Source organism: Ooceraea biroi, chromosome 4 (genome assembly GCF_003672135.1).
Source record: "Ooceraea biroi isolate clonal line C1 chromosome 4, Obir_v5.4, whole genome shotgun sequence".
Lineage (NCBI taxonomy): Eukaryota > Metazoa > Arthropoda > Insecta > Hymenoptera > Formicidae > Ooceraea > Ooceraea biroi.
In genome coordinates this window covers 16,401,300-16,415,339 of record NC_039509.1, presented here as the reverse complement: position 1 = coordinate 16,415,339, position 14,040 = coordinate 16,401,300, and the positions used below count along the sequence as shown (strand labels likewise).

The following is a 14,040-nucleotide window of genomic DNA, read 5'->3' as shown; positions in this document are numbered from 1 at the left end:
CTCCCGGCGCCCACGAACAATGCGCGAGTGGTTAAGTAGTGACGGTGCCGCGCATGCGCCGGAAGTGCGCAGACGCCACCTCGCGGAGGCCAGTCCGATCGTTGAAGTGATCCCGAGGAGTTCATCGATAGTCGCGGTCGCTCGGTTTTCACGCGATAATTTTGCCATCGCACGGACCATCCTCGTTGCAGCTGTTCCGTGAGACAGACGTGAGTATCCGCGAACAGTTCGCCACGGTTGGCCGAGTGGATCCCGGTGGAATCGCGCGCTTTAGGCGCTCGCGGGGCCGGTGGTGACAAGCGGCAGGCCACCCAGACGGGTGACGGGTTCTAGCAAGATGGCCGTACGCGATCTACAACAAACGGTTGTCTCGTACTCGGTCGGCCAGCCCGCGCCGACCGCGTTGCGTCGACGCCGACCGCCCCGTCTGCGAGCGTCGCCGTCGCCGTCGTCATCGTCCTCGTCGTCGTTGGCACGACTTTGGCCCTACGGAGGACAGCCGTAACGTGCGCCCGAGTCCACGAGAGCTCGTGTCGGACGACGTCGACGTGCACGTCGCGCGTCATAGAGCGCGAATTGATTTTTTCGCGGATAACCAAAAAAATCGTCGACGACTTGCGCTCCGGGATCGCCGACCGTCGCACCCTCGAGAAATCTTCGAGGCGCTTCCCGCGGTCCGACGCAGCGTCTTTATCTTATCCGCACGTCCTCGCACGACGTGACGACGACGACGTCGCGAGCTTCGTTGACAGACTCCGATAATGCGCGATCAGCTGTCACTGCTACTCCGCTCTCTCTTGCTCTTCTTTCTCCTGCCCGTCGATCGAGGACGCGCCAGCGACCTCGAGTTTCACGATCGATCAACAGTGTCTCTTTCCCGATGTCGTCGTATCCGCGTTACAGGCGAGAGACCCGAGTCGTCTTCTCACTGGATCTCAGCATTTCGTACCTATTCTAGCGGTAACGATAAGCAGCAGCGAACGCCCTATCCTCCTTTACGGCCTTGAGGAGGTCTGCCATTAGCGCAATCGGACTCGCGACTCTGCAGGGTGGTCGATGCCTTCGGCACCGGTCAATGCTTTCTCGAATCACGATTCTTTTTTTTTATTTAACGTACCAACAACCAGCTTTTGCTTATGGTTATTATGACACTCTCTTTTCCTACCGGGGCCACCTTGCCCTTTGTGATTTGCCCTTTTATTCTATCCGTTTCTTTTCACTACTGCATCACTATCCCTATCTCTTTCAAAAAGGTTCGACACGGCTTTAAGGGAAGCTGGAGTTGCTAGTGAACTATTTTTTCACTATAGCGATGGTAATTGCAGTTTCGAAAATTCTCTTTGTTGCTTGTGCAGAATAAAAAATCCTTTTCCACAAATGAAGTATAGATAGAAAGAAAGTCCGCTCTACAGGACTTTATATTCAAAATGGAAAAAAGTTAGAAAAGACAAATGCAAGTTTTTAACTTTTTGCCATTTTGAATATAAAGTCCTGTAGAGCGGACTTTCTTTCTATCTATACTTCATTTGTGGAAAAGGATTTTTTATTCTGCACAAGCAATAAAGAGAATGTTCGAAACTGCAATTACCATCGCTATAGTGAAAAAATAGTTCACTAGCAACTCCAGCTTCCCCTTAAGTAGCCTCATATTAATCTCCTTCAGCCACTGTTCTATGTTATATGGGTAACTGTGTGTTCTATGTTATATGGGGTCTATATTACATGGCTCCTAATCTCTCTAATTCTTCGAATCACGATTCACCCGTGTATCAGGTTTATCGCTTTCTTCACGTAGCCGCGTCGGCTGCACGTATCAATAATGCGTCACTCTATCGGAAGCGATCCATACGTCGGCTTTCTAGGTGTCATTACACTTTCATGCGAGTGAGATCGATGCTGCCCGGAGGCAAGTAAGAAAAATCGACATTCGATCGCGCTCGATCCAACGCAGATTCCGCAGAACTGCGCGGAACGCGATCTTGCCTCCGTCGACTTCGTTTTGCTTCGTCTCTTTGCCCGCGATGTAAGCTGCAACTGCGCCAAAAATTGACACTCTAATAACGCACGCGTGCTTTGCATCCGCGCTTCGTATCCCTCACGAGTGAGTAATCACTCGATCGCCCTGCGGGACGATGACAATTAAGCCACGCGATGAATCGCCGTGCAGGATAAGATCTGGATCCCAGATATCGAATCTCACGCACGCCAGTTCGCGTGTCCGCTCTCCGCCTCGTTCTTCCGTTCTTTTCGATTCGATGCGCCAAATCGAGGCGGGACGCAATGTCTCGAAGTTATCTTGTCCGAACGGCGGATCGTTTTTTTAAACGATCCTGCAGTTGGAAGCGTTATACATTGGAGTGTCCCGCAGCTTTATCAGTGACCCATACAGCACCGATTAATACAGAAAGCTTTCAGGAAGGTTTTAAAATCATTTCAAGATTTCACATTTTATATGCAACATTTCTGAAAGGATTCCGCAATATGTCATATGAAATGTTGCAACAGAAATGTTTCTAAAACCTACCACGTGCAATAAATTTGAAAAAATGTGAATATTGTAAAAAGTAAAATTATATATATATACCTAGACCAAGTATTCGATCTTTAGTGAAGCTAACCAGTTGACAAAAAAATGCATTATCTTCACGTATCCTTTTTTTCGTTCAAATATAAGTGTTGGTTGAACAGAGAATTATATATTTATATAATTCTTTCCTTTTAATCAACTATTTGGAGGAAGAAAAAGGAAAATATATAATATAAGAATGGCTCTTTGTCAATGTGCCAACGATTCACGCTTTTTAAAGGGAAACTTGGTGAATACTTGGTTTAGCTATGTATGTGTATATATCTATATACATCTTATATATATTATGTATTTTTTTCATTAAGCATATTTCAGAAATCATATTTATTATATTAATTAGATTGCAAATATTAAATAAAAACGTACAATAAAAATAATAAATACATTTTATATATAATTTTTATTATAACTTTTTAGTATTTGCAATCTTCTGAATACTCGTATAATAAATTTAAATATAATTTCTGAAGTATTTTCAATTTATTTGAATAAGAGCTTTGTAATTTGTGTGCAACATCATAGGAAAGTTTCAAAATTTTTTCAATTAACCTTTAGTAATATATCAAAAAGATTTCAGCTATTTTAATAATCTTTCGGCAATATTTCAGAAAGGTTGCAGATTGATCTATACCTTTCAGCAACCTTTCCATAAGGTTTTAAATGCAAGTGTCGCGGACATTTTGCTATTCCGGAGTTGTCTCATAACTGTTGCAGAAACATTTTGCAATGTTTATGAGATGCTTTCATCTGTCAGATGAAATACTTCTGAAATGTTTTCGTGCTGTATGGGGAATCACACATTGTGTCAGGTTTTGTAAATGTTTTGAGACCGCCAGGAGGAAGAGAGTGCAGGCGTAGTTATACGATTCCGGTGGATCACGTTTCGAGTGCCGATAACAGCCTTAACCGGCCGACGATCTTATCTAGTTGGTAGATGATGGGTTTCTGATGTGTCACCGCGTAAGCAGATCAGAGTAGACTCGAGGCAGATTGAAGCACGCGCCTCGCGAGGTCAGGAGAGTCGGCAGTCGCTCACCTGGACCGGCGATCCCGGAAACGTAACTGTTATTGATCGAACGGCAGAGCGATCGAGAGATCGATGGCGTAGAAAGCCGCTGGCTGATAAGAATTCACCCGCGTCGCGAATTGGCTTGTTTGGTATATCCAGGTCTTTACCAAACGTAGGAGTTGTTTGCATAAAATTGCAAAACAAGTCTGAGATGAATAACTTTTTTTTTCGAGACGAGTTTCCATGTTTTCAAGGCGTGGAAAAGTGGAGGACGTTGATTTGTATAAACGACTCGTTGCATAAATTAGTCGGTTACTGGATTGAATGAGTATTCTCAGAATGATTATTTATTGGACCATTAATTTCGTGAAGCATTGAATTAATGTTATTTGCATGTAATGTAAAATACATAACATCAAGACATTATTTATATTTATTATATTATTTATATATAAATCTGTGTTATGTATATGTATAGTTTTGCATATTTTTAGCCAGCGAGGACCGTGACCGTTTAGGGTTGAATGAGCAAATTCTCTTGAAAGGAATTCCCGTTTCTTACCGCGGTACGCGCATTATCGTGCCGTTCGCAACGAGAATATGATAAATTACGCATTTCCCTTTTGTACGTGTACACGTGTACACTCGTGGCACGGTACTTTCAACATTTCACGGCGTCGCAATTACGTGCGCGAGTGCAAGATCGTTTTTCAAACGCAGTACCCTTAGGCGCCCGATATTGCTGTTCCATTCATATCTTTTCCACGCATTGCTAACGTAAGATACACGTGCACATCTTCTCTCTTTTCTTATGTTAATATTTTTTATCTCTCCCTTTCGCTCGTTGTGTTTTGTGTCGCCATCATTTGGGCCGATTGATCATTGATGTCAGAGTTTTTCCACGCGTTCAATTACACATCGCGCTTTTTAACGTTACGGCGACATTACGAGGTAGAAAGAGGCCAATATGAATATTTAAATGCAACGCGAGGCGAAAATATACGCGCTGCCAGTGGTGGGCGTGCTGGCTGTGCCTGGTTTATCGATTACGGCGCATCGCGACGATAACCATCGCCGTGGAAGCGTCGCGACGACGACGCTGCGCCGACGCTGTTCCTTGCGCTTTTGTGACTGTCAAGGTTCTTCCTCCAGAATTGTTTCTTTATTTGGAATATGACTAAATTTCCGTTTGCGTTCTATTTACATTCTGTAAAAATATATTCTTAAAAGGAAAGTTGAAATTTATTTTTAATTGTAATGCAAATGGACTTACATTTTTCATATCTTAAATAATTTCCCAGTACTTGCTTCTGTGACATTAATTCTAAGTAATTCTGTCTGCACTTTCTTCAGTCATTATTTTATTTTAAGACGATGAATATAATATAATTTGTCAGCAAATTTAATAGTTTTTCTGCTTTTGAAATAATGATTAATATATAATTCAATATATATATAATATGTATAATTCAATATATGACGTGTAGTGACTTGCGCAATTAAGTTTGAGATTGTTGATGCTTCCAGTTTCAGGTAAAGTATGACTGCATATTCGTAAGTGCCACGTCATTGCCGTGATTTCGAGCTTTACTTTTCAAGCCTTTCCCTTTCGTGCATCCTTCATGCGCCGTTGCGAAAAGTGGTATCGACCCGGCGAAATCGTACCGGCAAGTCTAAGCTCACCACGGGAACGATCGCTTTCGTGACGAGCAAGTGACGAAAGCTCGCAAGTGATCCCAAGCGAAGCAGGCGACACTGATTCCGCGAGCGCGCGACCTGCATCGGGTTTCTCCCGCGACGATGGAAAGTAAAATAAACCACGACATTGATTTCAGGCGTATTGTACGCGCACGTTACATTATCCCGCGGAAACAATTCGGTACGCTCGACTCTCACGAGTCCGTCGTTGCCGTCGCCAACGCAGTTTCTTTTCTCGCGTTAGAAAAATATCGATGACTGACGGGACGAGCAAATGCAAGTTATAGAAAACTGAATAAAACGCGTAGTGGCAGTAATAAAAAAGTATTTGCACGTCTCGTCTTTCTTGAAGTACTCTTGTACACGGAAGAAATATGACTGCTGATGTATATTTCTGCCAGAGAGACTACATCGTTTCGCACGTATTAGCATATAGTGAAGGTACATAGCACATCCAAGTGATGCGTGTAATGTTTTTTTGTCGCAGGCAATGCTGATGGCGGGGCATTGAGATCATTGAGAGGTGACTGGAAGATCTAGTCGCGCTCCACGGATTCACGTCGAGATATACAGCTAGGTATCACACACGAGGATCATGAAAATGGTGCTGTCTCAACGTCAGAGGGAGGAGTTGTAAGTGGCCCATTGCGTGACGAAATTCTTCCTTGCACTCCGATTCGCGTTATTTGCAGTGACAGTATATTAACGTTTGCGCGTTTAACGGGCGTCGAGTTCCCTCGTTCTTTCCTATAGCTGGAAACATTGTCATTTCCCTCTTGTCACTCAAGTTCCGGGGGTGACACGCAAATGCATTCAGCTTGGGGACGGATCAATCACGGGGAAATAGAAAGGTTTCCCTTATGTTCTGTACCACCTACGCCCAAGTACAGATAAACAGTAGAATATCATGGGAAAATTGTTGAAGCTCTTCACAATATATTCCTGCAATATAAATTTAGATTTATCGCAATTATTTTTTATTAAATTTGTTGAATTACTTTTATCAAGTAATTATACGTTGCAGCGATATTATTCTAATATAAAAAATTTTCTTTGAGCTACCTTGGCATCATTAGCTGGCATTGAGCCTTAATGAGCTAACTATGTAATTAGTTCATTTATATTTTGCATAATCGTGGGCGCGTAAAAGTGTGAGTATTGCATGGGAGTCGCTCTTGAATTTTCTCATACCTTCAGCCTTCGATTTCACACGGAGAAGCTAAAGGCCTGACGTATATGACTCACCCAATGCAAGCAAATAACGATCTACGAGAGTCGAGAGTTCTTCACCTCTCGAGCACTCACTCGTCTGACTGTATTTCTTGTTTCAGCGCTGCCGTGCGCATTAGCGAGCATACGAGAGAATCGAATGCCAATCCTTGCCATTATCTCGTTATGTTCCAATTCGCGCATATCTATCAATGAAACGCGTGTTTTTGCGATACTGGTCATTCCTCTTCTCGTCAATGTTGAGTCTCCCTTTTGTTTCGACTTTAAGTCAAAGATGTTTACATGTTATTAAATATCGTCGATTATACAAAACACAAACATATTTTTAAATCATGTTTAAATGTTTTTCAGAGATCCTGGAATTTCTTGGTATTTGTAGTTCCTTTGATCAGAGCTTTCGCGAAAATTTCAATACAAATTGTGCGAGCTTTCGGATTCTTCTGTTTTTGGATCGGTCTTAAATTATTTAAGTGATTGTTTATAATTGATTTTTCGTTTCTTTTCTTCTGCTCGAGCGAGCATCTCACGTATAACGTGGCAGTGCGACAAACGGGGACACCGTCGGCATTGATTGTATCCTCGATCTATGCCAGCTAATTCCTATGACGCAAAATCGCTCGTCGATCGGTCGGGCCTGGGAAGGGCGGCGGAAGGTGGTGGCTGGTGGTGAGGGCGTCTGTCGAGCACGCGCGAACTGCAGGATCGATAGTTTGCACGGAATGAGTCGTCGCTGGCGGCAGCGGAGCAAGCGAACCCTCGGAACGAAGCCAGGAAGGGGATGAGAGTTGGCTCCTCTGGTAAGGAGGGAGAGGAAGGCCCTCATCGATCAGTGCAGGTGTCCCGTCGCGTCCATGTTGTTTTTCCTTCTTGGATAAGAACACTACAGCTCTCGGGGTCTGCGCACGTGGAACTCTTAGTTACAGGATGTCACACGCGTGACTCTCCCATGGATTGATATGGGGATGTACAACAGGCCAATTAACATTTTCAATAAAGAAACTGCTGGTTGTTTCCATGGTTTCACCATATAAATAATCACTCACTCTATGATATAAACTGGCTTTTGAACTTTTAGATACTTTTATCGATCCTTTGAGTTATTATTTCTTTAAGTTTATTTAAAATTATTTTCTCATTTTAGATTATAAAAAATATATAAATATATAAAATTATTAAACTTATTAAAATAATTAAAATATAAAGCTATTCTTAAAAGTCCTGAGAAAAAAATTATTATAAAATAACAAAACTTGTAAAAAGAAACTACGATAAAGAAACGATAAAGAAGAATATGTTATTTTTAATGTCGCATATATCTGAAAGTGAGATTAAGCATGATTGCGAAATAGAAAGCTTGCAGTTGCAGATGAGAACGACCGGTCTGACATAGATGCGTATTCGTTAAAATTCGAATGTGATGGATACAATGGCAGCTTTGTGTTAATGTCAGAGTTCGTTTTATATGTGCAAAGGACTAGGCAAGATAAATTATCTTCTACCTTCCATTTTCTGTTTTCTTCCGTTATCTAGTTTCACTTAGGTCTCGACCCATAAGCCGAACAACAAAAGTATCATCTTAAAATACCATCTTGTGGTCTACACATTTTTTGACGACTCCTTTCTCATGTTTCTCGCATAATTTATCGCACGCACTAGAACGAAAGGGGGCATAAAAGAATTTCGCGACTAAAGTTCTATTGTACCGTTACACCCGTTGTTTCTCCTTCCGACCTTTGTATTCGAGAGCATCGAAACATCGTCGTATCCTCGGTAGCGATCTCAGCCTTTTCTTCGAGTCCATCGTTACATCTTTAATTTCTGTGAAGATGGTTAATTAATTCCGGCAGGTGTTTTCCCGTTTTCATTATATTCGTATTTGAGGAATATCAACTAGCTAGCGCGGACGCACACTGTCTGCATCTAATTTTAGAAATGTTTTATTTAATATCAATGCGTCCTGAAATATTCTGAAGACATCGTTCTTGTGAAATACACTTTTGCAAGTGTTATGCAAGTGTTCGTTGGAGATTCTCGCCAATCCTCGGAAGAAAATATACGCACAAGAATAAATATTCTCAGTTTCGTAATGGTATGATTTGCAAATAAATTGAGAATGGATTTCTTAGGTTTATAATAAGATATCTCTCTTCGACAAAGCGAATTCCAGCGGTTCGGAATAAGTGAAATCCTGTTCTTGCTTGTTCGTATCGATCATCGCATTAAGCGTTCGATGAATTTCGAATGTCATAACTTTCGCATGGTTGCACGAGTGGTCGCCTTGGGCGATATTTGTACGGATTAATGATGCGTCATGATGAATACTTATAAAACGCTCTCTTTTTTCAGAAAATATCGCTGTAATATTCGTCCATTGTATTTCCTCTATTTTCCATTTTTCGTGCTCCTGCACGAACTTGTGATGTGACCCGTGAGTGTTAAAGCAGAAAGCAAGACAGTCACCTTCCGCACTCACGGAGACAATGATCCCTCTGCCTGTCTACCTGAAACATTCTTTTTCATCACTGTGTTATTGTACATACAACCCGCTGCCGAGACATTATGCGTGCATGATATAAAATTTCTCACCGCCAAGTTTCTTATGGATTACCTCTCCTTTTTATTATTCTCGGGCCCTTCTTAATTTCCTGCGAATTATGTGTAATTAACCGCATAAATTATAACATTACAGTATCTGTAGGTTCTTGCATTACATATGTTTAAAAATAATTATGTATCGAGCTTAATTAGCAACGGATAAATCTCATTGCGAATGAGAATTTTTTATGTAAAATTCAATAATGTGAACGTTGAACGGTTTAGCGAATGTTTTCACTGAATTAAAGTAACTTTGATTTCCTCCTTTTTTTGGTCACACATCTAATGAGTCACTCCCATGTGCCGTGGTAGTTGTAAAAAACCAAAGATCGCAGCAGTGCACAGCATTGCGAGCGATAATTTCTATCACGTGGAGTAGTCAGGTGAATAGAGACGAACGGCCGACTCGAGGCCTTTCACCCTGGCACAAGTTTGCCCGACTTTCAATCTCTTTCCCACGTATCCAACCTGCCTTACGGCCCCCGTCCATTGTATCGGATCGCAGGTACAGCACTTTATCTTTATCTCTACGTCATAAACAGACGGCTGGCCGACGCCAACGCGAAACAATTGGAGATTAAAGCTATCACACGTCTGTTTCTTATTCCCTCCTGATCTCCGTAGCTGTACCTGACGAGAAGACGCATGAATAAGAAACAAGAAACGATGATATTTCGTGAAAAATCGCCATTTAATTTATTGAATTACGTCCAATTAAGAAAAATGATCGTTATTTTTGAAAGTGTTTTGCATTTTTTTATAAAAAATCCTAATATTGATGATTTCAGAAATAAGGCGATCGCGGATTACCTTAGCACCAATGGCTATCAAGATGCACTGGAGGCATTTAAGAAGGAAGCTGATATGCCAGGAGAGGTGGAAAGGAAATACGGCGGGCTGCTGGAGAAGAAATGGACCTCAGTTATACGATTGCAGAAGAAGGTAGAGTCTTTTTCGTTGCCTAGTTTGAGAAATATTTTCTCCTGGCTCATGATTCCGTGCCGTTGCGTGCGTAGAAGGATTCAACGGACGCATTACATTAGTTAAGTGACCGTTTGAACTCACTCGACGAATGCCGTAGGTAATGGAATTGGAGTCTAAACTCTCCGAGGCGGAGAAGGAGTTCATAGAAGGCGCGCCAACGCGCGGTAAGAGATCACCATCCGAGTGGATCCCGAGGCCGCCAGAAAAGTATAGTCTGACTGGTCATAGAGCCCCTATCAATAGAGTTATTTTCCATCCAGTTTTTAGTCTCGTTGTATCTGCCAGCGAAGATGCTACCATCAAGGTGAGAGTGCACTCGTGCTAACTAGACCAACAACTTCCGTTTATCGCACGTCTCGTTTTCATGCTTTGTCATCCCTTTTCAAGGTATGGGACTTTGAGAGCGGTGATTTCGAAAGAACACTGAAAGGTCACACCGACAGCGTACAGGACATTGCGTTTGATGTCTCGGGCAAACTGCTCGCCTCTTGCAGTGCGGACATGTCCATCAAGCTGTGGGACTTCCACCAGTCGTTCGCCTGCGTAAAGACCATGCACGGCCACGATCACAACGTCAACTCGGTCGCGTTCATGCCGCAGGGTGACTTCGTAGTGAGCGCCTCGAGGGATAAGACGATCAAGATTTGGGAGGTCGCGACGGGCTATTGCGTGAAGACGCTCACGGGACACAGGGAATGGGTGAGAATGGCGCGGGTCAGCCCGTGCGGTGAGCTTATCGCCAGCTGTTCGAATGACCAGACTGTTCGGGTATGGCACGTGGCGACGAAGGAAACGAAGGTAAACGAAGTGACACGAAGTGAATTTCATTTCCGCGCGAACTCAACACGTGCATAATCGCACTTTACACGAAAGTGTTGGTAACGCGAGAATCGTTTATGGATCATTAGGTCGAGTTCAGAGATCACGAGCACGTAGTGGAATGCATCGCATGGGCGCCGGAGAGCGCGAGAGCGTCGATCAACGCGGCAGCCGGAGCGGATAATAAGGGCGCACACGAGGGGCCGTTCCTCGCATCCGGCTCTCGGGACAAGATGATACGCGTATGGGATGTCGGCGCAGGGGTGTGTCTCTTCACCCTGGTTGGTCACGACAATTGGGTGCGATGCATCGTCTTCCATCCGGGTGGCAAGTTTATCGTCAGCGCGTCCGACGATAAGACACTGCGAGTGTGGGACACGCGTAACAAGCGAGTGATGAAGACACTTGAGGCGCACGTTCACTTTTGCACCTCTGTCGGTTTGTATCTTGCTCTCGCCTCTTTTTCCAGCGAACACGAAACATTTTTCCGATCCCATCGTATCCAATGCTTCTACGCGAAAGCTTATCCATAATATTCTCATGTATCCTTCTAAACTGCAGATTTCCACAAGAATCATCCTTACGTGGTCACCGGGAGCGTCGATCAAACGGTGAAGATTTGGGAGTGCCGCTAGTCACCGAATTTAGATTTTCCTTCGGACGTCGGAAGAGAACGGCAGAGTATAAAACGAGAGAGAGAGAGAAAAAAAAGAGACGAACGCGCGTTCATTTTAATGGAATCGGCCGAAAGAGTAAGCTGCTACAAAAAGCTATCGTACATATGCTATTAATATTAATATTATTATTATTATTATTAATATTATTATACATAAACACACATAAACACGTATGGTTAAGAGCTCTTTAATTAATTTATAATAAAGTATAATTAGTAATTATATTATAATACGATACATCGTTTTACGGCAATGAACTGCACTATTCGAGGAGAGTGAATACCGAGAGACGATCATAGGGATCAAACGATCGAGGGGACGCTCTCACGAGTTCTCATTACGGATTACTTGTCGAGGTGGAGTCACTAATGCCATATACAATTACAAGAGAGTTATATTCCTTTAGACAATTGTGCAATTGTAGTAGGCATTATTCTGTATATATATATACACGCGTCTTTGCGCAGCGCGAAAATTCGATGTCGATGATGAGTATAACTCACGTTTAATTTCACACTCTTACTCCGCCCTTCGCGTGCTTTTATCGCTTGTGTGTCCGTATTAAAGTATTAGTTACCAGCTGGCTCTTACTAATGAGACGGATGATCCTCCTCGTCGATCATGATCTTGCGTAGGAACGTGCCGAATCTCTTTAATTTTCTGTCGATGGTGGCGAAAAATTTCGGCTGTGGCGTCACCTGCTCTGCGCAACTAATGACGGTAACTAATAATACGTTGTCACTTGTACGCCCGCTCTCCTCGAGAGTTTTTGAAAAAAAAAAAATAAAGAACGCAAAAGACGCTGCTCCTTTAATCATATATACATATATAATATATACACATATACGTGCACATGTGTAGACGCGCGCAGTGTCTTTGTATCGTGCAAAGAACCAAGTATCGAGGATCGCTTAATTTTGACTTGCGTGTATCTTGATATGCATCAGGAGGTCGCGTCTGCTGCACCGATAAGAATTCATTTTCAATGGACATTGTGCCACGGGCAAATTGTCCGTATAAAAACAAAATCCGCAAATATTTTCTTACACACGCGTTTATGTGAATTGAGTTTTTTTTTATCGTGACACGTTTCCTTCGATTATAGCGAATTTCGTCATGTTATACACTTACACTTATGTACAATCGAATCTCATACAGTCAGAAAGATACCTATGTCAACCAAAATTGACCGAAGACTTCGCGAACGGTATACGGTGTTCAATATCATTTTTAATTTCTTGATGAGAACCGCAGTTGAGGATCACAGAGAGTCAGTCGACGAAACTCGAAGAGTGCTCAAAACAAAACAAAGACAACAATGGAAATTAAATTCTCGCCGCGCTATTTGGCGTTCGATCATCGTGCATTATTAATGATATTACAACAGGCATACAACCGAGTATAGAGAATGCGACATTTAAAGCTTAAGCATTCGAGTAAAGCCGATGAGAGAAGACTCGTAAGATGTAAACGTATAAACGTACGGAAGTTGTAGAGCGCATAGTGCATTGCGTGGGTTCCAAGAGAGGTGGTACTAGTTGTATTTTTTAGTTCTAATTACTATTAGCGGTAGCGCAGACATAATGTAGACTATAGAAGGAAAAATAAGGAAATAAACTTCAGAGAGAGAGAGAGAGAGAGAGAGAGGGGAGCACGAAGTTAACGGTTGATTGATACACACATATGATGACGCGTTCGTTTGCAGGCATTCGATGAAACGAGATATTCGCACACGTACATAAAACGTGCAATCCGCAAATCATTAATCGATAATCGCTTAACTGAAAGTGATTTTTTCAAACGGTACCCTTAATTACTGTCTGCTATTTTTTTTTCCTACTGTTTATCCTCTGTTTAGCCTGTTCAGTCCAGTAAAAGAAGCAACAGACCCATCAAACAAGAGATACCTCTCGATTAATGTGGTATTAAATTATTTTGATGAATAATAAACCAAGTTGTCACTGAGTCGTGAGACCGTTGTATGCTATATATCATCACCTATGACTCATATCGTTTTTAGACTAGCATTTCTTTCTCCAGTTTCTTGCAAGTTTCATCTTCGTTGAATGCGCGTTGAAAGCGCAATATATTTCTGTTGTCTGCTAGAATTTTCTGTAGTTTTGATTGAGCAATAGACTTTAAGGGTAACTTTGCATTAATCTACATGCATGACAGTATTTTATAGTATGGTAGGACAAAAATTAGCAACATAGTGTAAGTAAAACGCGTACTCAACATCTATTGCGTGTTTATAGAAGTAGATGGTGTAATAAAAGTTATATTATAGTGTCGCCTTTCATAAGATTCGTCACGATGGCTTCTGTGACTCGCTTTCTACCTGCTTGGGAAATGATAATACCAACAAGTAGACATACAATAAAGTATTCTTCGTCATTTGTGATATATAAATGATTGGCAAATATTTATTGAGCTCCTGAAAA

The 14,040-nt window shown here is 42.2% G+C and overlaps 1 protein-coding gene and 1 long non-coding RNA gene across 2 annotated transcripts; one reads left to right on the top strand and one right to left on the bottom strand.

The window, feature by feature from the left end:
• The first annotated feature begins 54 nt into the window (after positions 1-54).
• LOC105285151 (lissencephaly-1 homolog) lies at positions 55-14,005 on the top strand. Its single transcript, XM_011349152.3, has 7 exons — positions 55-209; positions 5,782-5,927; positions 9,908-10,061; positions 10,201-10,407; positions 10,491-10,901; positions 11,012-11,360; positions 11,484-14,005. The coding sequence occupies exons 2-7, from the start codon at positions 5,890-5,892 to the stop codon at positions 11,555-11,557; spliced, it is 1,233 nt and encodes a 410-aa protein (XP_011347454.1). The 5' UTR covers positions 55-209; positions 5,782-5,889; the 3' UTR covers positions 11,558-14,005.
• Positions 4,417-5,475, bottom strand: LOC105285146. The gene is made up of 2 exons (XR_895005.3): positions 4,870-5,475; positions 4,417-4,803 (listed from the first exon to the last, which is right to left on the bottom strand). It is a non-coding gene; the product is annotated as an uncharacterized LOC105285146 (long non-coding RNA).
• Positions 14,006-14,040: the final 35 nt, after the last annotated feature.